This window comes from Rhinolophus ferrumequinum, chromosome 8, assembly GCF_004115265.2.
Source record: "Rhinolophus ferrumequinum isolate MPI-CBG mRhiFer1 chromosome 8, mRhiFer1_v1.p, whole genome shotgun sequence".
NCBI classification, from domain to species: Eukaryota; Metazoa; Chordata; class Mammalia; order Chiroptera; family Rhinolophidae; genus Rhinolophus; species Rhinolophus ferrumequinum.
In genome coordinates, this window is record NC_046291.1 from 83618455 (window position 1) to 83642518 (window position 24064).

Below are 24064 nucleotides of genomic sequence, written 5' to 3' on the forward strand. Positions count from 1 at the left end.
CAGGGACCTTTAAAGACGCAATGAAGCTGCTGAGGTCATTATGTTTTCCTTTGCTACGAAAGCAAAGAAAGAAGTGTTGGGAAGGGCAGTTGAGGGGTAAGGGCATTAAAAGAATAAAAACAACAACAAAAAGCAAGGCCCAACAATCATCTTTCTGTAACTCACCAGGAGACATGATTGGGAAAACACTTGCTTAACTAAACAGAAGGTTTCTTCATTGAACCAGAGGAACAACAGGCCCTTTCAGGGATGCTGGGCAAAGGGACAGAAAGGTCACTTGGCGGTTTGATTACAGTTCAAATGGAGCTGCTTTGAAATGACGGTAGGTCAGTAAACACAGGTTTTCATAATGGGGTTTTCACTGGGGGACATCAACATCTTGGTTTTTATTTTCCCCTCAATAGGGGGAGGGTGCCAAGCTGCTAAACGGGCAAAGCCTCTTCCTTCTCCAGCAAGCAAACCTTGTTTTCCCCACAGTAGACAATAGATGGCAGCAAAAACACACTCTCCGGGTCCTAGCAGCAACTGCAGCTGAGAGCCGCTGTGACAAAGGGGACTTGCTACAGTTCAATGGCACTGATTCCTGGGTCCAGAAATGAAACAACAGCTCACAGAAATGCCTCACGGCCGTCTCCTCACCACAGGACATTTCACAATGCTGGAGGGCTGTGGGTTATTGATGCGCAGGTCCAAGTTTGGTCTTGGTGAGATGTGAGATGTCTACCCACATCAAGGAGCCAGTTCTGAAATCGCTCGAGTCTCCAGAGGCACATCAAGTGACAAAGGATAACTGGGCCCCAGGGCGTCTTTTCCCTCTGCCATCATACCGAGGAACACCCACCAGGCCAGGCATTGAGAGGGAAGGATCCTGCTGCACTGGATATGGCTGCATGCTTGATTCTCCTCCCCCTCCTCCCAGCAATCCTGTCTTTGCAGCTGCTTTAATTGAACCATTATTTAGAATGGTTCTGCCTAGAGAGCTGTAAGTCCAGGCTGCTGGGTTCCTTGGGCAACACTGGAAGATGCAGAATGTATGTGTTGGGCACACAATCCAGGGCTGAACACTGAGCATGGCCCACATTGGACATATTGGAGAGTTATGCAGCCCCCACAGGGATTTTTCTGGGGCACGAACCTAAAAATCTCTGGATTTCAGGAGAAACTCTGTATCCTATAACTATACGTTCTTTTGCACAGAACAGGGAACGTTTTCGTTGTTTGGAGGAATAACATTTCATTTCCTACAAACCTTGAGATGGCTGCCTACACTGTCAAAAACATCCATGGGAGTGTGGGGGGACTGAGGAAAAAAGAGGCTTTTGAGAGGTCAGCAGAGCGCCCCCTGCTGGCTGGGTCATTTCCCGTTGGGCATGGGGGTGAAGGGAAACATGGCAGCAGGAACCTGCAACTGCAGGAAATAAGAGGCGTCTCTACACCATTTGGAGGCCCTGTTTCTGGATCTTATTACGGAAGTGATTAGCAGAGAATTTACACTTATAGCATGTGGCCTGAGCATGCGCCTCAGGGGTAGGGGGATTTCTGACAGCAGCAGAAGAAATGGAAGAAACAGTGCAAACAAAGTATAAGTTCCAAGACATCCCGGCTTTGTTGAATATGAAGAACCCAGGGTTACCATCCTGGAGGCTTTTGATCTCTGTTATCTGCCCTCCCCAGCAGATTTTGGGGAGGATGTACTGGCTCTCCAGGGGAAGATGACCTCTATCAGGCTGAGGGTGGGCACTGGGAAACATGAGGCTTCCAGAATGCTTTGACTCTGAGAAGAAAAGCTGTAAGATGAGGACAGGTCTCTAACCAGAGATCTGGAGCCCATTGTATTTCCTGACCTCTGAAAATCAGGGCCTCCCGTAAAGTGCTGATACTTTTATCAACTCTCAGTTGCAAAGAAGAACTGTGGAGGAAATGCAGGAAGCACAATGCTGGTCTATTTGAATAGAAAATCCTGGAAAAAAATTAATTAGCTCCTTCAGACCAACCAATCTGAACCCATTAATTAAAAGGATTTGAGGCTCTTGCTTAATGGACTTGAATGTGACCTAGGTTTAATTATATCTGAATAACAATTTGCACCATCTCTTCTGCCCTGCTGGCATCGGAATATCTCCGTACACATAAAATAAACACTTTGGGCTACCTCTCCAAAGCCTGACAATTTTAGAATGAAGCTTAAGCAAATACCACACAATTTCTTGGCAATGCATTTTCTCATCACACTAATTAGGAATGTAGGAAATACATTACTTCAAAACATCAAAATAACAGGGATTTTTTTTTGTTCTTGTTACTTCTATCAATAAGCAATTTTTTCTCCCTCCCTGTGTACTCATTTCCTGTGACATTATAACAGACAGATGTAGTAAGGTCAAAAAGCACGCTTGAGATTTGAATGACAACAGGGGAGGGCAGAGAGAGTTCACCACCACCAAACGACCTTCCGTAAACTTCTGAGTGCTTATGGCTTGCCATACACCTTAATCACATTAAACTGCTTGTCCCCCAATTCTCCCCCCACCCAGTTTCTCTTTCATTCTGCCCACTTACAGACTTCCTTAGCATAGGGGCAAGAGTTACACTGTAAGAATTCATTCAAGTGCAGAGGCTTCAGTCTTCAGGAGGAAACTGGGCATCTTTTATTTATACTTCATCTGGCTGTCAGAAGCCCAGAATCTAATGAGGATATTCCAGATGATGGAACATCTCCATGGCTGCAACTCCCGGCTCCATCCATGAGCATTTCTAAACAGAGGGATTACATGCTCTAAAATTAAATTTCTGAACTAATACTAAGCCAGAGAGAACAGATGAAGCACCATATGCTTTATTCATGGCATGAGATTGGGATATTCCTATACATCGACAAAGAGTTTTAGTAATACTACTCAGATTTTTACACTGTATGAAATTGTTTTAAATCCGTAAGTGGAGTGGTTAACAAAGACTCCTTCAAACATGGATAAAGGTAGTTCTTAGGAAGACTCCGCGGGTTTGGGTGGTTTCCACTCACTCTTGATGAGGAACCAAAGATAATCCAAAATACGAAACATACACCCAACATACACTATGCTGACTGGTTTTAATTAGCCAAGTTGGTGGGGGGGCTCAGGAGGGAGTCTGAGCCATGAATCAACCTCAGTTTATCCGTTAAATTGATTCTTGGCACAAAGTGACCAGGACAATGTGGTGATTTAACAGCACAGGCTCTGGAATCAGGGCGACCAGGGTTCAAATCCTAACTCCATCATATCCTAGCTCTGTGACTGTGGGAAATTGTTGTATGTCCCCTTCTATAGATGATAAAAGCCCATTTATCATCTATTGTCTCTAGCTAGGGGACTTTAGGCAAGGTAACACAAGCTGTCTAAACCTGTCTTTTCATGTGTAAAATGGGGGGGGGGGGACAGTGTTATATTTCCTGGGGCTGCTGTGGGGATTAAACGAGCTATTTCATGGAAAGGATGTATTCCAAAGCCTGGCACATAGTGGATGTTCATTAAACAGTAGTTCAAGTTCAAATCCAGATCCCACTTCACACAGCTGCATCTATATGACCTTGTATTGTGTAGCTAGAGTTTAGGTGTGCAGGAGTTGCGGTTGCAGGCTTTTACAAAATGGTCAGCACCTGCAGGTGCATTTATGCATTCTCACTGTTCTCATAACATACCTGAACTAAAAAAAGGGGGCGGGACATCCGTTAGAGGAGAGAGAGGATATGGTTTATAGTGGCTGCCTCATGGGAAGGCACGTCCCACGAACCACAGGCTATTGCTCAACCTTACTTGTTCATTCTTCATATCATGATTGGGAATCATCACATTTTTGGTCATAGGTATCCCCTTTATATCTTTACAAAGAATCCATTCAATGGCTGGGTATGGAGGAAATTTATTTTCCTGATAGGTGATGCTTTCATGTAGCCTGACGGGTCCCTCTCTGGCTACCTGTTTTCCTTTGCACATGATGCTAAGGGAAGAGACGACAGCAGCCAAATTCTCTCCCGTACAGGTTTGGCTCCACAAGCTCTTAACCTACACCACCTGAGAATTCCCTCATAAAGAGACAGAAGAGCCAAGGAGACAAAGACAACTGTCCTCGTCACGTGGGTTTAAGTGCCCACAGTTGTCTGCTAAACCAAAGACTATTTCCTGGAGACCAGTTTACTGGATACACTCCCAGACTATGCCCAGTTACCTAGGTGGGCTTTCAGAAACAAAGCAAACAAACAAACAAAAGAACACAAGTGACATAATCGAGACTACAACTTACTGCACTTCGGTCATGTTGAAGCCCCAGTACAGAATTCAATGCATTTACAATTTGCCTTGTACCTGGAGGTGGGGGAGTAAGAAGATACTTGGATAAATTCCAAACTGTGGATGCTGACCATCTCCAGCCATGCCAGCAGGAAAAGTTCACCGTGAAAAGGCAGCTCAGGTATCATCTCCTTGGAGGAACATTCCCTGACCACCCCCACTCACACCCCAATTCCACAGCAGGCTGACCCCTCAGCTCCCAAGAGTGAGGCAGCTCCACAGGCCTCGTCACCACCACATTAAAATAGGTTCCAACGGTACCGAGATCAGGGGAGTTTTGTGACGAAGAGATAATTCACAGAAAAAGCTTATCACAGGGAAGGGTTAGAGAAAATGGCCATTACACTGCAGTAAAACCCAGTGGTCCCGTGCAACCTCAGAACTCAAATTTGCTAAATGTGTTAAAAGTGACTGGCTATGGGCTCCTGTCCTGCCACAGGGGCCTCATCCCATTATTTCATCGGCTTCGCAAGTCCCAGTACAACATTATACACAATGGAATGGCTGACCCTCTCACAGCGCCACGGTGAGGTTTTCTGTGGGTATCCTACTTTTTATTCTTATTACTTCTACCTGTGTACTTTTCACATTGCTATAGTTACCTGTTTGTCTCCTTCACCACACCTGTATACTCATGGACAAAATCACCTTAGGCATCCCTGTATCAAACATGCCTAAAACAAGGCCTGGAATATATTCAGTACTTCATATACATTTGTCAGATAAATGAGAAAAAGAATAAATACTGACAGGTTAACATTTCCCAGCCATCAAATGTCTCTGGGAGATGTTGAATGTTGCGTGTGTACGTATCTGGATGTGGGGATGTGCTTTTGTTCTTGAAGTCAGAGAGGTTACTGAATCCTATCTCTACACCCTATTCATTCCACATGCACCTGTGGGAGGCGCAGGGGGAGAGAGGAATACATGGGTGCATGCAAAAGTTTTTTCCATCTAGTTGGAGCAGGAATAACTTTAGGTACTGGTCACTAAGATGAAACCTGCTTGACTGCCTGAGGGCGAGTATTTCAGGGTCTGAAATGGAAATGGAGGATGATTCTTCCATCAGTAAGCTCTTGGGCTCTCTTACAGGGCCATGGAGTTGCAGAAAAGGGTATCAGACCGAAGGTGCCCCTTATTGGGAGATCTTGGAGACCTAGGTACATGGTTCACGAGAAAAGCAAGAAATCACTCCTAGGGGGCATGGTCCCAAGATATCAGATGGTGAACAGATTTCATCTTGACTCCTCCCTTCATTCTTAATTATCCAAAGGCCTTTTACAAGCCAGGCAATGTTCCAGGCACTGAGAATGGACCTGCAAACGAACAAAGGGAACAGGCAAAGCCCCTCTACCATCAGAGCTGCATGAGTTGGGTTCCATTGGCGGTGGCTGTCTCAGCCCCGGGTTTCTGAGAGAGGTTGTGCAACCAGGTCCAAGCTTGTGGGAAAAGCCATGGTCAACCGAGGAGTCAGACATGAGGATGGATGGGACAGGGACAGTCCATACTGCAAGTCTTCCAACCTGCCCAGGTTTCTAGGTGAGCCCACGGGGAAGCTGCTGAGCTGACACGATAGGGAGCCAGGGTCATTGTAAGGAGGGGGAATGACTGAAGGTTTGGGGAGCGGAGGGGTGCAGAAACAGCATGAGCAGCTGTGGCTTCTTCCCTGTTTTCCACAGCCAGAAAGTGCTCCCCACTTCTAGTGTAGAAAGGGAAGAACCTTTCCTGGCTCACTCCAAAGGCTCCTTCATCCCAGTGTGGGATGCAAAATGCCCCCTTCTATAAGGAGCTTCCATGGTAAGTCCAGGGGAGGTGGGCATGAAGAAGTTAAAATTAGGAAGGAGAAGAAAGAAACCATATTAAGAGATGGGGATTTAAACCAAAAGTAAATACTTGCCACCCCAGTCTGTGCTTACATTGCACTCCTGGAGTTCACTAGACTCAATGACTTGTCTGTGGTCCTCTGATAAATAATTAATTCATCCAAATTCATACGCCTATTAAAAGAGTCCTTTAGTCAACAACTTCCCAGCTCTTTTGTCTGATTTTAGTGCCACGTTGAATTCCTCCTGTCTCATAGGCTCCCTGCAGCTCGAGTCCGCTAATGATACCTGAGTCCGTAATGGCATGCCAGGACAGCATTCTGCTGAGCAGAGGGTTTTGTGGGCTTGGTGCAGAGTCAAAGATGGCTCATAAAGAAAAATAATGAGTCAGAAGCTGATTAAGCATCAATCATTTCACTATTTCTCTAAACCTCAAGGAGCACCCGACTCACTCCCCACTCCGATAACGAGTCTGGATCCCATTCATTCCGCAGATATTTGCTTCTCTGCATCTCCCGTGCTCACTTTCCACATGGATTGGAATAAAGTGCTTTTAAATTGCTCAGAGACACAGAGAAAGGAGTGAGAGGAAGAAAGGGTTATTTATGCAAAGCCTGACTGGTCTTTAGTGTCATTATTTCAAAACCCATTCATTTTAGTGCCTGCTGCTGTGTTCTGGGTGTAGAGGGGTTCTCGGTGACACACTGCCTCATTGCCATCCTATGTGCCAACTGTTTCAGTCACAATTCTACTTGGAGTACTTTAATATCTTCTAGACACATGAACAGGCAAAATGGAACTAGTGACACCCTCTTGCAGGCACTCGTTTTTCAAGGATAAATAGATGCCCTTCACACTCAAGATTCAAGCTGCCATCCGTGGTTGTTAGGCAATCTCTCACATGGTGGCCTGGACTTTCCAGGCCTCCTCTCTTTTCCTCCCTTGGGCACTGGGGACCTCAGCCTTGGCCTGTTTCCCATTCTCTGACAGGGTAAATGCATGGTAGGCGAGTAAGGGTTCTTTTAAAATTTGCAAGGCTGAGTAAGATGTTCGCAAAGCTGGGTTAATAGAAGTGCGTGAGGCAGTAACGACAAGCTGCTGAAAACCAGCGTTGCCAAAGGTAAGGTTAAAGGAGCTTGAGCTTTCTCCACAATGTGATGTGAGGAAAAGTAAAATGAGGCAAATGGCAAAACGGCATTGCCACCAAAGGTCCTACACATTCTAATGATTCTAAAATGTCATCTAAGACAGAAGGTGAATGGAAAGCAAACTGAACACACCTCACTCCTGATTGCCACAAACGGCCATCAGACCACAGATGACTGTGGAAGGAAATAAAATCCTACTTAAAACAACTATATTTTTGGCCAAGGAGATAAAATAATTTATCGAGCTATTTTATTCATGGCATCACACAAATGGCTTGGAGGCAGAAATGGTCAAATGCATTTATACATGGAGAAACTGAGGCAGAAAGGAGATGCATATTCTATTGGTTGGTGGGGATCCATTCAATATTCTTAAGTTTGGGTATTTATTCACGAGGATCGCATGTCAATGGCCTAGGAGAGCTTTCATTTGCAATTAAAAAACTGGGAGTTACGGCCACGTTCAAGGCGGCCTCAGTGACGGTGGGCAAGCCGAACTCTCCGGTCTGTCTCCTCATGTTCACAATAAAGTTAACAACGCCCACCCTGCCGACCTCTGAATGCTGTTGCAAGAATTAAATAGGACGGCATCTGTGAATACACTTTCCCAAATCAAGGTATCATGCAATGATTAGAAATGGCTATTGTGCTATAGAAATTCATCCACTCAGCCTCTCCCCTCCAACCGTGAAAATGAAAAGACAGTCAGTTAGGGGCCAGGGCTAAAAGGATCCCTATTGATAATAAGCATCGTTATCTTTTAGGAACCACTGAGGCAGGGATCTGCTTGTTTTGCTCTCTTCGTATCCCTTGCACGATGCTTGGCACATAGAAGCTCCTCACTCAGCATCTGTACAATCCATGAATAATAGCTTATTAATAAACATGAGAGAGCTTATCTAATAAAGTGCCAGCCAACCCTTCAAGGCCAAACTCGGGTCTTTGCGCCAGTCTGCTAATTTCCTTTGGTATTTCCATGGCAGAATTACAGACATTGGGTGAATTTCCCCACGGTGTCAAAACAGTACATTCACCATGCTACTAAAATAGTCCTCCAACAATGGTTCCCCCAGCTACCTGCACCACGACATCGGAACTCTGTCTGTGTCTGTGACAATCAGACCCTCATCCCCTTATCAAATTTTATCTTTCACTATTTCCCAACACTTAGACTCGCGGGGTTGGCTTCTGGCTGTCTCTTGAATGTGTCGTCTCCACCTGCACCACCTGACTTTCACTCCTGTCTGTCCTCAAAGCCAGGTGCATCTATACCCCACTCATTTTTCATTTTTCACATCTTTCATGATGCCTTCCTGTTCCTTGAGCCCCAAGGGACTTTTCCCTTGTCTGAACTTTTTCAGTGTCCAGTACAAATGAGGAGGTGCAAAGAAAAGCTAGTTGGGGGACCAATTTCTTGAAGAGTGATGACTGGGGAGATGAGGTTGTTGAGCACCCCAGGCTTGCTGTGAAAGCTGCTGCTCTATCAGAAGATCTGGCCCTCGAGACAGACCGTCACTTTTGCTGTTTGCCACCTATCTTCAGACTCTCGCTTGATGCCTGGAGCAGAGCAGATTCTCAGTGAGATTTAAACTGTAGCAACCTCCTTCCACAATTCGCTAACTTTTCAGCTACAAAGCTTGAAAACCACTGCCTGGAAATAACCTAAAGAGCTACTGCAGCATTGAAAAGAACGCATGCGAGATTCTGATCCCATTTTCAACACCAATGGACACAAACCTGAAAACAACATCCCTGATGAATTTTTACAAAACTACTAAAAACTTACCTTGGTTTCTCGGAGAAGAAACTGCAGGTCCCGTCCACTGAGGATACCATGGTTTTTCACATAACTGGGAATATTCTTCGTGCTGGAGCCATAAACGGTCGCATGCACTTCCATGTATGTGTGAATAATGTCCAAGTAGATCTTTTTATTCTGTATAGGAGACACAAGGAGAAGGCATTTCTCATTTCTTTTCATTCTCATAACAACCTGCCTCATAGCTGGAGGCCACATAGACAAAAGTTGCTAGGATGGAGACTGAAGGAATTTGGCAATTCAACCCCTAAAAAACTTCTTTCAAAAGTAATCGGACGAGATTTTGAGAGTAAAAACAGTGATACTGGCCACCGTACAATTTTGCAAGGAGAAGCATATCATATAGTGAATACCAATGCTAGGTCAAGGCCAATTGTTTTGAAGTAGCATCCTTGTTTTGTTAAATTATCAGGGACCCAACACTTGGCTTTTGGCTCATCTGCCTTTCTGGGGGAGGAGGTTGGGGAAGGAAAGCACCAGAAGGCAGTCAGTTGGACTAGAGATGCTTATTCGGAGATGCTAAGCTGTCCCTGGGGAACACAAACATCCGCAGCTCTTGCCAATATTTCTAGTGATGATTAACTCATGTTGTCAGAACTGGATCCCACATAATTTGCATCATGGGGGAGAAGAGAGTTTCCCACAGTACACAGTAATTGACTCGGCACCTGGAGAGATAAGACTATCCAGGTAGACAAAAGTGGGGGGGGGGGAAGAGAAATGTAAACTCTGATGAGCCCTGAAACATTCAAGAGTAGTTTTCCTTTTATTAGCAGCAAAACAAAACCTCTTTTCTGTACTGAATTTTGAGGCACATTTTCTAAATCAAAACCACCTGTGAAGCGGAAGTAATCTCCCTTTCCCGTCCTCTTCATGTTTCCATGTGACTAAGATGCATAAGCTGGATTTCGTAGGCTGCTTTTTTTTTTTTTAATTTGAAAGACTTGAGTTCTATAATGTTTTCCAGTTATATAAAAAGTGGGACAAGGTATCCCTGCTTTAAGCGTGTTTCAGACACTGCAGGCAAATGTAGTAACAGCCAGTTTTGTGACTTACGACCAGAAGGAACACGGGGTGGGGCATCAGCGCCAGAGTGCTGAGGCTCGGAGGGAAGGAGGAGGGGACAGCAGCGTCTCCCCGCCTGCCCTGCAGGGCTGGCCCCTATTGTGACGTGGTGGGGCAGCTCCTCGTGGCATTATGAGCTGGGTGCAGGGTGTGACCCAGATCTGCCATTCACTGCCCTGGTGAAGAACATTACAAAGGACACTCCACTCTGCGGGGTAGGGAGGGATGCATGTTTCACATCATGTACCAAAAGCCTTCATGGCCAGAAAAACAGTACAGCTCACAGTCTTCATTTTATGCGCCAGGATGACTTTGTTCAGAATCAACCGAGTCCCTCCCTGCACCCTAACGTGTGAATAAAATGAACACTTGGAAAGTTTAATTTCATGCCATGTTTGGTGTGGCTAGATGTTCAATTCATTACTTCAGAGATGTGTACCCTTGAATTACTGCAGAGGTGACTGAAAACAGTGTATCAATCATGACTTCCCCTTCACAGCTTGAGCGGAATTTACGATCACCTCCCTGGTAAGAGTTAATTTGAGGGGTTCTATGACCCAGGTCTTGTGCTAGCTGCACCTGATTGTCCCCACAAAGCCCTTCTCAGTGGTTTCATCCCCACCCTCACTCCCTGCCACTACTGACTGGCCCGGGCGGGTCCGACCCATTCCTGGGTTGGCCTGCAGCCTGGGACACTGTGACCGTGTGCAGGAAGATGCGCTGAGCCAACCAGACCCTCTCTCGGGAGCCCAGAATCCTGTGCACAGAAAAGATTACTGCCAGATGGCCTTGGGTTTGGAGCAAAACGGCCGTTCAGTGTTAGAGTCTGGGCAATTACAGGCCAGATACAAGTTCTGAGGAAGCTGGCTTCCAGTTCTGGGGAAGAGAATGAGGTGGAGGAAGGGGGAAAACAGAGACAGAGAGCCGGTAATAAGAGGGATCCAGAGACTGAGACACAGACATCACGCCTGCAAGTATGACAGAGAGGGTGAGAAGGGAGAGAGGGGGAGAGGAAAAGGGAGATGAAGAGAGAAGCAAGAATGAGGAAAGAAGGCAGAGACACAGAAGAGAGAAAACCAGGGCCCAGAGCTGCTTCGGGGTCCCACTCCATCGACAGCTGCTCCCTAGCCTAAATTCTCCAGGTCTTTCTGAATCTTTCCAATAGCAGACGCTGCCTGAACTTTTCCTCACCCCACACTTTGACTTGAGCTACTGTGGGTGGGTTCCTACCATCCATAAGGAGACCTTTCCCTTATGAGAAATGAAAGCCAGCTGTTAACTAGCGACGGTGGACCAAAGGCCCCTGAACCAGGTGTGCGGTGAGCGACACGGGAGAATGTGAACCGCCAGCCTGGTTCTACCCTGGAGAAGAGCACTCACCGCAGACAGACTCAAGACTAGGACTCGGAGACCAAATGCCTGGGACGGGAACAATGCACTGGGATAGGACACACAGGTATCACCAGCAATCCCAGGAAAGGCTAGGGCTCCTTGAAGTATAAGAAGGCAAGGTCAAGCAAATATAAAGAGGCGAGGCAGGAGCTAATGACGGCTGTGAACTTACTAACATTAAGGCACGGCAACGTCTGAAAGCAGAAGGTACCTTCAGAGAGGATTCATGTCATTTCATGAATGACAAAAATCACAACAGGTATTAGAAGGGAAAAAATGTTTCGAACATAACTCTGACCTTTGAAGTTGACATGGCAACGAGGTGCTCCCACCCCAGATCTCTTGTTGCCACTTGTCAGAGTCCTGTAGAAACCCAATGAGGAGGAACCATGCTACGGATTCCAGGAAAAGGAGACACAGGAGCCACTCCGCTGCCCTCCCTTCTCAAAGGTCACACTCACTGGATGCTAACGGAACCCAAAGAGGGATCTCCAGCTCAGAACTGTTAACTGACCTTTGGGTCCAAAAACCCAACAGCCTCCTGAACCTCTCCACCTGGGTGTGCTGCAGGCGCTTCCAACTCAACAGGACAAAAAGGGGCTCCTGCACACCTTCCTTTCCCAGAGCAGCGTCACTGCCCCATGTCCTCACCTCAGTGACTGACATTCATCTCCCCGTCAGGTACCTGTACAAGAGTCACACCTGTCATTCCACACATCAGATCAGTCACAAGGCATTGTGGATTCTGCCTCCGTAACATTAAATTTGTCTCCTCCTCTCCGGACCTGGATCCTCACTCACCTGGACTGTGCAGGATTAATACAACCAGCATCTTACCACATCTCCCCTGGGCTCAAGAAGGTGATGCAACTTGTCCATCATTTCTACAAGTACGCAGCAGCGTTGAGATGAACGGCTAAAGAATTTGTACGGCTTGATGCCATTTTTTAACCATACAAAACAACATTGTTCAATAGTATGCATATGGACAATATTTTTACATATGGACATTTGTAGTTAAGTTACAAAAATATGCATGGGGATGACAGACACCAACTTCGGGATAGTGATTACTGAGGAGGGAAGGAAAGAGGGTTTGGGGAGGTGGACGGAGCTTTAGTGATATTTGTAACATATCCTTTCTCTGTTAAAGAAAATTCTTGCAAAATATTAACATCTATAATGCTGGGTGGTGGGTACATTCAGTGTATTTCACAATTCAAAAAGAAAAACTTAAAATACATGCAATCAAGAAAAAATAGAAACCAATTCTGTGTGACTTCAAAACTTGTGCCATTGCCACCACACTGGAAGGCTCAGTTCTTGCCATAAAGAGTTTCAAAGGATCCCCTTCTCTCTTCAAGGTATATATACTGCTATCTTTTGTGTTTAAGAAAAAGAGGGCTGAGGTTTCTTAAAGCAAGCATGGCCGTGCCTGCCTTGCCCAACCCATGAAAAGGCCCAAGGTGGGGAGGGGACTTCACCCAGGGGTGAGGGCATTTTCCAGCGCACCCCTCCCTCTCCCTTATTTTGGACATCCAGGCACAGGGTGACGGCCGTGCCATGGAACTCGATGTCCTGTTGATCCAAGAACTCGACGAAGATCACTCTCTAGAAAGCTTTCCCTCCCTGACTTAAGAGACCAAGGTCAAAGAGAATTAGCTACTCCAGAAACCCTACCGCCTACAAATCTGTTGACACAGTCCAAAGGAGCTTGGCACTGTCACATCACGGCATGCCAGGCCAGGAGAAATGCCTCCAAAAGGTTCCAGCCGAGCAACTTGCAGCCCCATAATGTGTTCCGTCTCTAGCTCTAGCGCAATCTAAATCCTCATTAAAAACAACCAAACTGATTAAAATTTAAATCAACCTAAACTCATTTCGGGGTGGGGTAAGGGAAGATGCGAGAGGAAAGGAGAGCACATGCTGGAACCAAGGGGCAGTGTTTTCAGCTGCTTGTGAAGTAGCTGGAGGCAGGTACATTTTGCAGAACTGGTAGTAAGATTTTTAGAGCTTGAACAGAGAGCTTTAGGAGAAATGATTCAATCCAAAGCAATCACAGTGTGATTCTGCAGCAGGCAGAGAGGAAGGATGCAGACCTGGAGAACCAGGAGCCTTTTGCTCTAGCTGGTAAATTAGGGGTGCAGGGATGTTCTTTAGCTAAATGGCAGTATGCTGAGCTTTTGGGTATAGCCGGTAGTATGCACTTTTCTCCCTACTGCAGACACACACATCCCTTTTCCTGGACTCCATTTCCCCACGGAATAATCCACCTGGCACCCTGAAACCCACCACTTCAAAATAATAACAATTCTGCAGCCCTGTCCAGAGTTGGTTGGTCACACCCGTGAGTGCTGAACCAGTGGGCATCTTCTTAGTTAGAGCTGAATGGGTGTGAAAAAGTCAATCCCTCTGCAGAGGCAAAGCAGTGAGCTCCACCAAACCCCAATAACTAGTAAAACTTGAATCTTTGCCTCAGGCCCTGCTCTCCACAGGCCCTGGGCTAACACACTGCTTCTAGGTTCTCACCCCTTCAATCCACCCTCCTCAGCCTCTAGTGTCCAAAACTGAAGACTTCCTTTCACCATAGTCTTCAAAGGCTCCTCATGGCATTGCAGTACCACCTACTCAGCTATGTACGCAAGGCCCTCCACTTGCGTGCACAAGCTCTCCAGCTTTATCCCCTACTAGAGCTGACCCTTGAACAACCAGGGGTTAGGGGCACCCGCACCCCTGCATGGTCAAAAATTCACATATAACTTTTGACTCCCCCAAACATAGTTGTCCCTTGGTATCCGTGGGGGATTGGTTCTAGGACCCCTGTGGATAGCAAAATCCCTGGATGCGCAAGTCAACTATAAAATGGCATAGATCAATCCATTAGAGTCAGCCCTCCACATCTGTGACTCTCAACTGTGGATCGAAAACAGTACAGGTATTTATTGAAAAAAAAATCCATGTATACGTGAATCTGCACCATTCAAACCTGTGTCGTTCAAGGGTCAAGTGCATTCCCTTTCCTTCTCTACCTCTACTTATTCCTCATTCCCAAACCTTTCCCGCTCTGGAACACACATCTGGCCCAACACTGCTTTCTCCTGACAGACCCTTCCTTTTCCCTTCCTTTCCTCCCCTGGATGGAGTTCCTCTCCTTCATCCTTTACAAATCGGAGTTCCCGGGCTCGCCCAGGTGACGTTCACTGCTAACCTCCTCTGTGCCGTCAGTGTTGTTAAATCAATTAAGCAAGGAAGCCATCAGACTGAGGTGTCTCTAATGCCCTTGGGGCCTACATGAGAGAAACACAACTGAAGCCTGTAAATGCCTCAATGTTTCTAAATCAAACACAAAGCACATCTCATCACAAATGGTCAACGAGGCTTTCCACTACAGACAATCAACTCACTTCCTTTCTTTGCTTCTGCACTTTCTCTCTCTGTAAGTCTTTCCCCTGAGTCCTCACCACTTCTGGCTTGGTACTGACAAACTGGAATTGATTTTTGCTCCAATAAACTCTTAAGATTTTTAATATGCCTCAGTTTATCTTTTAACAGTATATTCCTGCTTGACCTCTTTGGGCTGCACTGTCACTGTGTGGGACGTCCCCGCTGTGGGACCATGAACTTCTCAAGGGCAGGACACTGCAAGTTCAGAACCTGCAGAGGCCTGGCACGGAGCAGGTTCTCTGTAAATACATACGGGCTGGATGAGGAAAACCAGAGGCTGCATGAACCGCAAACCACTTATGGCCCCTAGACATGATGGGTTTCAAGCACGGCCCAGCCGCTTCGGACTCCCGCCGTGGCCACGCCCAGCTTCTCCTCCTGTTTCAGGAGCCCAGTCCTTTGCTGACAAAATCTGTTCCCAGCAAATGAGCTTAAGGTCCACAGCTTTACCTAAGGGCGTATTTAAATCAAAAGAAATTAAAAGGAGAGTGCACACCTTCAAAGTTATATTTCATAGTTGATTCATCTTCCTTTTAACAGAGATATCAGTCTAAGGTTCTCTTCCGAGTGGTGAGGTAAAGGAAAGGAAGCGGGGCGGGGGAGAGAGGGAGACAAAAAGGAACGGCCGCCTCTGCCTGCTCCTGAAGGCTACGTACAATTCAACAAGGATGAAAAATTCTTCTATTCCAAGATTAGAAATCAAATTCTAGAATGCAAATCTCTGTGAATTTAAGCAGTGAAGCGGAAACAATTTACATTATGGAGTAATATATAGTCTTTGCATTCCTTGGCTCCTTTATTTCAAGTAAACTCCCAAGGGTAAGGTGTTGTGCAGGGTAGGAGTGCGGGGGCGGGGGGCGTACTCGTTGTGTCCCACTGAGGCACCCGAGGGCTCTGGAAGACCCTGGGAAGCCAAGACTCTCAAAGCATGTTCACCTCTGTGCCCCCTCCCCTAATCCTGACCTCTCAAGGATGGTGCTACGTAATTGCAGTGGGAATAACAAGGGGAACCTTGGTCTCCTGTCTCCAGCCTGGCCTGGGGTCCACCTAGCGGCCCACAGGCAATAAAAAGAAGGGATTCTGCTTCCTCTTGCTGGACTGGGCTCCATACTTATTCTTGACTGGATCTCACCTGGTATAAATCACAGCTCACCTAGCTGTGGGTGCACAGTTGTACATGAGTGGTTCTATTAATAGAACCTACCTACCTTGAGTTTTGGGCAGAGGACAAAACACGGATGGGAACAAGTGAAAGGAAATAACATTCACAAGCATGGTACTTATTCTTTATTGTCTGGGCAGGTGAAAATTTAGGTCCCTGGCCTAAAGAAAAGAAGCTGGGAGACTTCTGAGGCTAAATGGGTAATGCAGAAAAGAGCATCAGCTCGTTTTTGCAACTTGATGGATCTATAAACCGGGGGTAATATGACTTCCTAGTTTACATTAGACACATATGTGCTGAGCTCGAATTGAGAATCACAAAATGTCTGTAAAAACTGTTTAAATGTATACTTAATTTTAAGTGACATGGTGCTAATACTGCCCCTAAACCATAACATGGGGCAAGCTAGCAATGAGTCCCAAGACGGTTAGAGCCTGCACCTCACCACCCAACCGGCACCAGTATCCACATGCCCTCTGGATCTTTCCATACGAACTGACTGATAAGTTAATATGCTTCCCCATTTCCCTAGCATTTCCAGGTTCCAGGGATTTCTCGGCCTTAGCCCTGGAGCTTTAAGAGGCATTTAATGAATGCCCCTTAGAGGACCCTGGGGACCTGCCCGTCAGTTTGTGAAAACACGAAGCCATTTGACATGACCTCCTTTCTGCTTTAAGTGCAGCAACTCTTCAAAATGGTACAGCTGGCTTCTCCCCCCAACTCAGTGCAAATACAGCCAATTATGGATAATGATGCTCTTTCCTCTGCTCTGACTGCCACAGGCCCCAAGTCACAAAGCTCACCAGCTCGGACATTGCGCTTCAGGTCAGGCTGAAAGGTCGAAAACAGGCTCCTGTGGCCCCAATGTGTCCACAGCCTCCTCCAGGAGCTTTGTTACCAGGTCCATCTGGGCAGTAATCACAGAACACAGACTGTCCCCTGACAGACAAATAGAAGGTGCCACAGCGAAAGGTTAGGGAACCTAGAGGCTGCCTTGGCAAGACCGAAGTTGCATTTTTATAGAGCCCCTGCCAAGTCAGTGAGCTGTGGACTGAATGAACTTGACCTGGGAGTGTCACGCACGCCTGAAAAGGTGGAGGAGAGGATATCCAGATGGGCTTCAGCCGGGGCCTGACAAGCAGGTGCTGTCGAAAGCGAAGGAGAACTGGTCATTCTGCAGGACTACCCTGGGTGTCGCCAGGGAAGGATTTCGGAGCACTGGGGGGCTGCGTGCTGCCTCAGCACCACGGTCACACTGGCGGAGGGATACTAGATATGAGCATAGGGCTGCTCCCACCAAGTAAACTGAGGCCCCAAAGGAAGCTGCCAAACAACAGGTCCCAAGTCCCCACCAAAGTGAGCAGCCAGCCCACCTCCCCACACTGGGGAGGGGAGGAGGATGGCCGCCGCTGGGGAGCTGCTGGCTGGTTTCCTTTCTCTACCGAATCAGGTAAGAGGGGACTCCAGGGGACCACTTGGAGAACTTCACCTGCATTCCCGGGGCTTTCTGGGGCACACAGATTGACTCTGGACTCAACCCTTGAAATGCCTGATGGCTGGAGATGGGAGCTGGGAAGATGCCCTGAAGGAGTGGTGAGCGGGGCCTGCTTTCCGGGGGGCAAAGCTCCCGGTGTCTCACATGGATGCTAGTTTCCCTTGCTGCAGGTGTGCACTGCACAGAAGGGGGCTCAACTGGGTCCTCTGGGGAAGGGCCCTGTCGGAGGGGCCCCCAGGGAGTGTGGGATGCTGGACACCACCCAAGAGGGAGCCACGTGGCCACCTGAGGTGGCATTGCCTGGAATAAGGGAACAAATCATTGCAGGCGAGTGATCCATGGCAGGAACGGGGATCCAAACCCCCGCAGCAGTCCCACCAGCAAAAAGGTTCAGTGTGAGACACCGGCTGAGCCCGGGTAGCACTAATACTAGTTGGTGCCAGTTCTATTCATACCAGAGTTTTCCCACCCTCTCACGTGGGTCCACTCCTCCCTGTATCTGTGGAGGACCTATCAGCAGCCAGGTTTGGGAGACAGGAAGATGGTGGGGAGGGTGAGATGGTGACCTGCAAGCCGGGAAAGCAGAGGTGACCACACATTGCCACCTCCACTTCAGGCTTCACAGCACCTGGAAGTGGCAAGGAAGGAGCTTACCTTGACATCATGTTCAGAGTTTCCACTATTAAATGGAACTCTGGGTCCATTAAATGAGAGTGGATACTTTACTGCACTTGGATCGCTCTTGGAACGAAAAGTTAACAGAAGGTTTTTTTTCTTATTTGTGAGTTACAGGACCTGCCCCAAATTGTATCCCAGTGACAGAAAAGACTGACTCTACAGTTCCAGGGACAAAAAGTTGTTTCTTGCTTGAATTCACAGGAGTCCTGCTCTTTCAATTTAAAGGTTACATATACACGGTGACTTTAGGTAAAACATGGATAAAATGGTGTTTTAATTTGAATAGTTATAAATCTATTTATATGCGGTTCAGAAAAACATAAGTATCACATCCATGCAATTTCATGCTTATCAATCGCTTAGGACATAACTAAAGTAATGACGTTAACAATGGGTCCTTTAAAAATATTCAGACATTAATAGTCCAGACGGGGTATGGATAACGGAAGTCCTAATTTGGTGTGGATGACTTTCGTTTGGAAACTGGCACCTAAAAGCAGCGGTGGAGAGCCTCATTTCAAGGTGAGGACAGCGGGTGGTGAGGACGGGCCACATTCTGTCATTCCACCAAGCACACTGGCGGCAAGACCATGGCCAGGGCACGCAAGGTGTCCCTTTATCGGACAGCAGGAACAGAGAAAGGGAAGCAGCACACGGCAAAGGCTTCTGAGTAGCCGAAGTGCAGCGAGATGGACGGGGTGGGTGGTAGCTTGGAGAGTCAAAAGAAAAAGAAGGTGGTAAACCCTTTTCACTTAATGTTGTCTCACTTTGCAAAAGTCCAGGGATGGAAAGCATCGTCACACACCACGTTTTCACCTCGCAGCAGAGTCACCTGCAAACTCCTCAGTAAATACCACACAAATTCTTTCTCCCAGGCTGACCTGGAATGACCCTTTCCCTTGTCAATTTCTCAAGTTATCTGAAAGAAAAGTCTTTTCCTTGGGTCAGGTTATGCAAGGCTATTCAGAGTCTGAAGTGTTTGGGAGGCAGAGGGTCTCGGTACAAGCCTTAGCTCTCCTGGAACTGCTTAGATGAGGCTGGACAACTGACTTCAGCTTTTGCAAGTTCAAGTTCCTCAGCTGTAAACTGAGGGACTTGATGGTTTGATGGTCCTTTGATTTTTAATTTATGACTTCATGCATCTTCCTCTCTGCTTTCCCAAAGGAGACACCCCTTAGTCTGCAAAGGAAAGGAGGTGTAGTGGCCGCTGATGGCCACCCAGGTCCCCTTTCCCACCAGCTCACCTGTCCCTGGGTGTCTAGCGCTGGTTGTTAACCTCATAGCTGCCCTCTCCCCAGAGAACTGCCCTCCACGAAGAGGGGGCGATGACTGCCTGTCAGGGAGTTACAACAGGCACACCCTGTCTCATGGTGGGGCCAACTCTGGACTCACACCCCACTTCCACTTCCCCAGCGCCCACTGAGGCTGGAGCTGGTCTCCAATCGAAGGCCACGGAGGATCTAGAGCATGTGACACCGAAAGGGGATCGTCTGTCAACACTCCCTCCTTTAGGTTCAAAGATTATTTTCAGTAATAACCATGAAATGAAATGACTAATAATAATGGTCAGAAGAGAAATGTAGACCACGAACATCTCTTTTCTGAACTGTGTATATGTAATCATGTCAATAAAGAATAAAATATGTTACCATGAGAAAACCAAGAAGTGATAGATTCGTACTTTTTAATCACTTTAATGGATTTTTCTATAAAGGGGGGGAAAAATTCTATGTTGGTCTCTCTCAGCAATGAATAATAACATTTTCTAATTTTGAATGTTAACTTTTGGAGCTCTGTCAGTGCTCTTCATATATCTATGTTAATGGGCAGTGCCGCAGCATATTTGTCTATCTTTTCTCATCATTTACAGAGGAACACTTTTTATTACTTTCATATGAAGCAAGATATACAAATAAGAACACACAAAGTGACTGCCAGAGTACATATCCAGCCCGGTTATCGCTGCATGCCAGGATGAAGAGGAATCGTTTTCCTGCTATTTCTAACTTTTCCACATGTAATTACCTTACAACCAGGGTCGGGGAGTAAAAGATAACACCTGTCTCCAAAATCACATCTGGCAGCCCTGGAGGGTATACTTCCTGGAGGGTATGGTTCACGTGGGGTTACTACGTAGAAATCTGGGAGGTGGGATGGGGGAGAGGGCCCCGTTTTGTTGGGAAATCAGGCAGGGAAACGGAACGTGAGCGAGAGGGCAGTACACACCTCTTCATGCTAAGGCAAGAGCGTATCCCACAGGCCTCACCCTCCTGCGAGCCTCTCCCAGCTCGGAATAAGAAGGGATGCTCAAGTCTGATGAACCACACACACAAGCACAGGAGTTATGCTTTGCTGAGCGCACCTGTGTTTCTCCTCCAACCTTGCAAAGGCAGAGAAGTGGAGAGGGGCAGTATTTCTGTTCATAAAACGCTGAATTATAAAAACCACAAGAGCAGCCCAGACGGCATTGAAGAGACACACAGCAACATGCAGTCTGGGACGGAAAACAATTTCATGAATGTTAAGTTTACTATAAGGGAATTAATGAAATGATTCTACGATAGTATTTGGAGGTGTTCTTCTCTTTAGAGCCCAAATTCCCAATAATAAAAAGCAACTCTTTGGGGATATTAGGACAGCCCAACCAATTCTGGTAGGTCACAAATGTGCCCTCTGGTGCCATCCTAGATCTTAACTGGAAAGTCTGTACAGGAAGATGACAGAATCTAAGTAAGACATAATTTAGTGTGCCAGGAAACTCTCGTTGTTGGAACAGTTATACACAGGGTAAACAGCACTGCTTCAAAATGACTGAGGACTTTTTCAAGATCCTTATGCTCGACGGCTCTTACAAGCAGTTGGCATTCAGTGCAAACACCGCCTCCCAGAATGGATGGCGAGGTGGGTCACCTGTCACCAGCCCTGCTTCATTATTCAGAGCAAGAGAGGAGAGAACTGGTCTCTGCCTGTGAACAGCCTTTCTGCGGGCAGGCTAGCCCCACACGGATCGGAAGTAACATGGCCGTTTCTGGGGACCCATCCACATTTGTGTAAAATTTAGTAGGCAATCTGGGTTTTTATTCCAGCTCTGTAACAAACTTCCTGTGGGACCTTGGGCAAGTCCCCAAGCTTCTGTTTTCTTATCTGTAAAACAAGGGAAATAGTAAACCTGCCCTATTATCTATCATAAGGCCAACCACAGAAACAAATGCCTTTTAAAATATTATGGGAAGGGGTCCAGATTCCCCCCACGTCGTCGGACACGCACACAGAATCAGTCACACAGTGTCTGTGCTGTGCCACGGAAAGAGTGCTACCCAGCAGCAATTGGTTATGGCAGAAACAGGGCACACCACCGACCCCAGAGGGTGCAAAGCCTCCAGATGGCAGAGGGCAAGCCCTTCAGTCACTAAGGGGTCTTTTGTCCTCCATGCTTGTCCTGACGGCGGGGGTTCCCCTCTCTGGGTGGGCGGCTGGGGGCTTGCTTCCACCTTCCACATCGCTGTTTCGCATTGGTAGTTTTAAGCTCTAGCACGTGAGAGCGGAGCTTGTTAAGTTTCCTCTCCAAGGCATCCAGCCCAGCGCTATACGCATTAATACCCACGACTTCATGGTGATGGATGTGCCAGTTTGTCATAATGTGCATAATCTCTCCCCTCAGAATAGCAAGTGCCAACACATCTTTGTTGGGAAGGCTGGGACCTGACATGTGATAAACCAGCCCATTTAAAACACAAGACGCTCTCTTGGGCTCCTTTCTTGCTCTGTACCAATCAAACTAAGAACATACTTCTAAGTGCCGGGCGTAATCTCTCTGAGCTTTTTGAGGAAGCCACAGTGAGATTCTGATTTTGGCACAGCAGTGAAAGTTCCCCTGAAAGGACAGCTAACTGCAAGTCTTTAAGTGAAGGACTGATTTTAGGAGAGAGGCTAAAAATATCATCCTTCCCTCTCCTTGAAATAAATCACATGCCTCTTGAAATTTCTTCACATCACTGCTGACTTTTTGCAAACACCAAGATAGCCAAATAAAAGTGATCAGCCTAATTAGCACGAATATGAAATGCTGCACATAAATACATTTAGAAAGAAAAAGTGTCTAACTCAGGAGGAGCTTGAAAACAGAAACAATTAAAACACCTGGGAAAATAACGCCGAGGTCTCACACCTCTCCATCACTTTGGAAAATCTCTTTCACACTGTCTATATCCTCCTCTCTCCCACACAATCAACACCTCTCTCCCTCACCCTTCACATTTCTCAGGCGCTTTGCGAGTTCTGAAGCTCTGCCCCCACATCCCACTCATTATAAGCTCCCTACGAGGTACAGGAAGACGGGTGAATAACCTGGAGTCAGGACATCTGGGTTTCAGGATGGGCTCTGCCACTTACCGGCTATGTGTCCTTGGGCAAGTGGTTTCACCCATCTGCACCTGGACTCCTTAGGTACCCACCCTTCTTCCAGAAAGGTCCAAAAGGTCACATAAGATTATGTGGATAAGTGACTGAAACTACAAAGAGCTGTGCCACAGGCTTCTTTTCAGGACTTCACACCTGTGTTCTACCCTAGTCAAGCCTTTGTTCTCTGTCCCATGTCCATGATAACAAACCACTGTCTCCTGTCTCTGCTCCAGAGACTCTCCTGCCAAGAAATGCCTTCTGCTCTTTACCCCCTCAGGGTGTCCCCTGTGAAGCACTCTGACTAGCACCTTTTTCTTGTCATTTCACTCGAGCAGATCACTAACAGCAGCACCACCTGCTATACAGTCTCCCACTTTGTTAAACATCGCCTCAGGGTTTGCTGCCTCTCTTCCCCTCCTGGATTCTAAGCTTCCGCAGGCCAAGTCATATACTTGTACACCTCTGATTAGTCAATGCCATCAGAAGTTGCTCAATAAACATCTGCTAAAGGAAACAGTCAGGAGCCCAAGCAAAGATCTCTGGAGTCTGAAACACGACAAAGAGCAGCAAAAATCTGAGAGTTGGCATAACTGATACTGAAGAAGGGATGTTTCTGCAGTAAAAGCAACTGTGTAGAGGGTGGGAAGTGGTCCATTTTAGTGGAAACCCAGGCCCAACTAATTTGATGTTAAAGGAACTTGGCAGTGACTATTTTGGCAAAAATCAGTGACCACTGTCTTACTTCAATTTTTTTTGGGGGGTGGGGGTCAGGGGTCACTCAGTGTTCATATACTAGAATACACATGCGACGTAAATTTGTCCTCAGTGAAAGAATACTCCCTGCAGATAGTGGAAATAGAATCAGATTAAAGTTGTTCAAGAAGTCCTGTATTTCAAATGGTTATAGTGCTTTGCCATATGATTCACAATAAAACTGCATTTCTGAAAGCAATAGAAACTTATATGTATGCTGGAAGTAATAATTTTCCATATTTTCGGATTTTGCAAATTAACTGAAGTTGAGTTTCCTTGTTGGTGTTTGGTTTTTTTTGGAGGGTACCACTGCTGTGATGGAACCTCATTAGTTAGATTAGTGCTTAAACTAACTAATGAAGTGGACCCCAAAGGGGAATACACCAGAAGATACACTGGGATGTAAGAAAAACAGAAATATTGGTCTACACTTTTCAATGTTTTTATAATGTACATAGTGTTTTTATCAAACTGTACATTTTTTCAAGAAATGAATGTCCATTGATTGGGTGGGATGCTCAATACTGTTTTCATTGACATGGCTGGAACAGGCAAA

The 24064-nt window shown here is 46.6% G+C and overlaps 1 protein-coding gene across 1 annotated transcript in view; it reads right to left on the reverse strand.

The window, feature by feature from the left end:
* Window positions 1–24064, reverse strand: part of MGAT5 (alpha-1,6-mannosylglycoprotein 6-beta-N-acetylglucosaminyltransferase) — a 332082-nt gene that overhangs the window by 31201 nt on the left and 276817 nt on the right. The window contains 1 exon segment of the mRNA XM_033112421.1: window positions 9086–9235. Coding sequence (XP_032968312.1) covers window positions 9086–9235 — 150 coding nt within the window.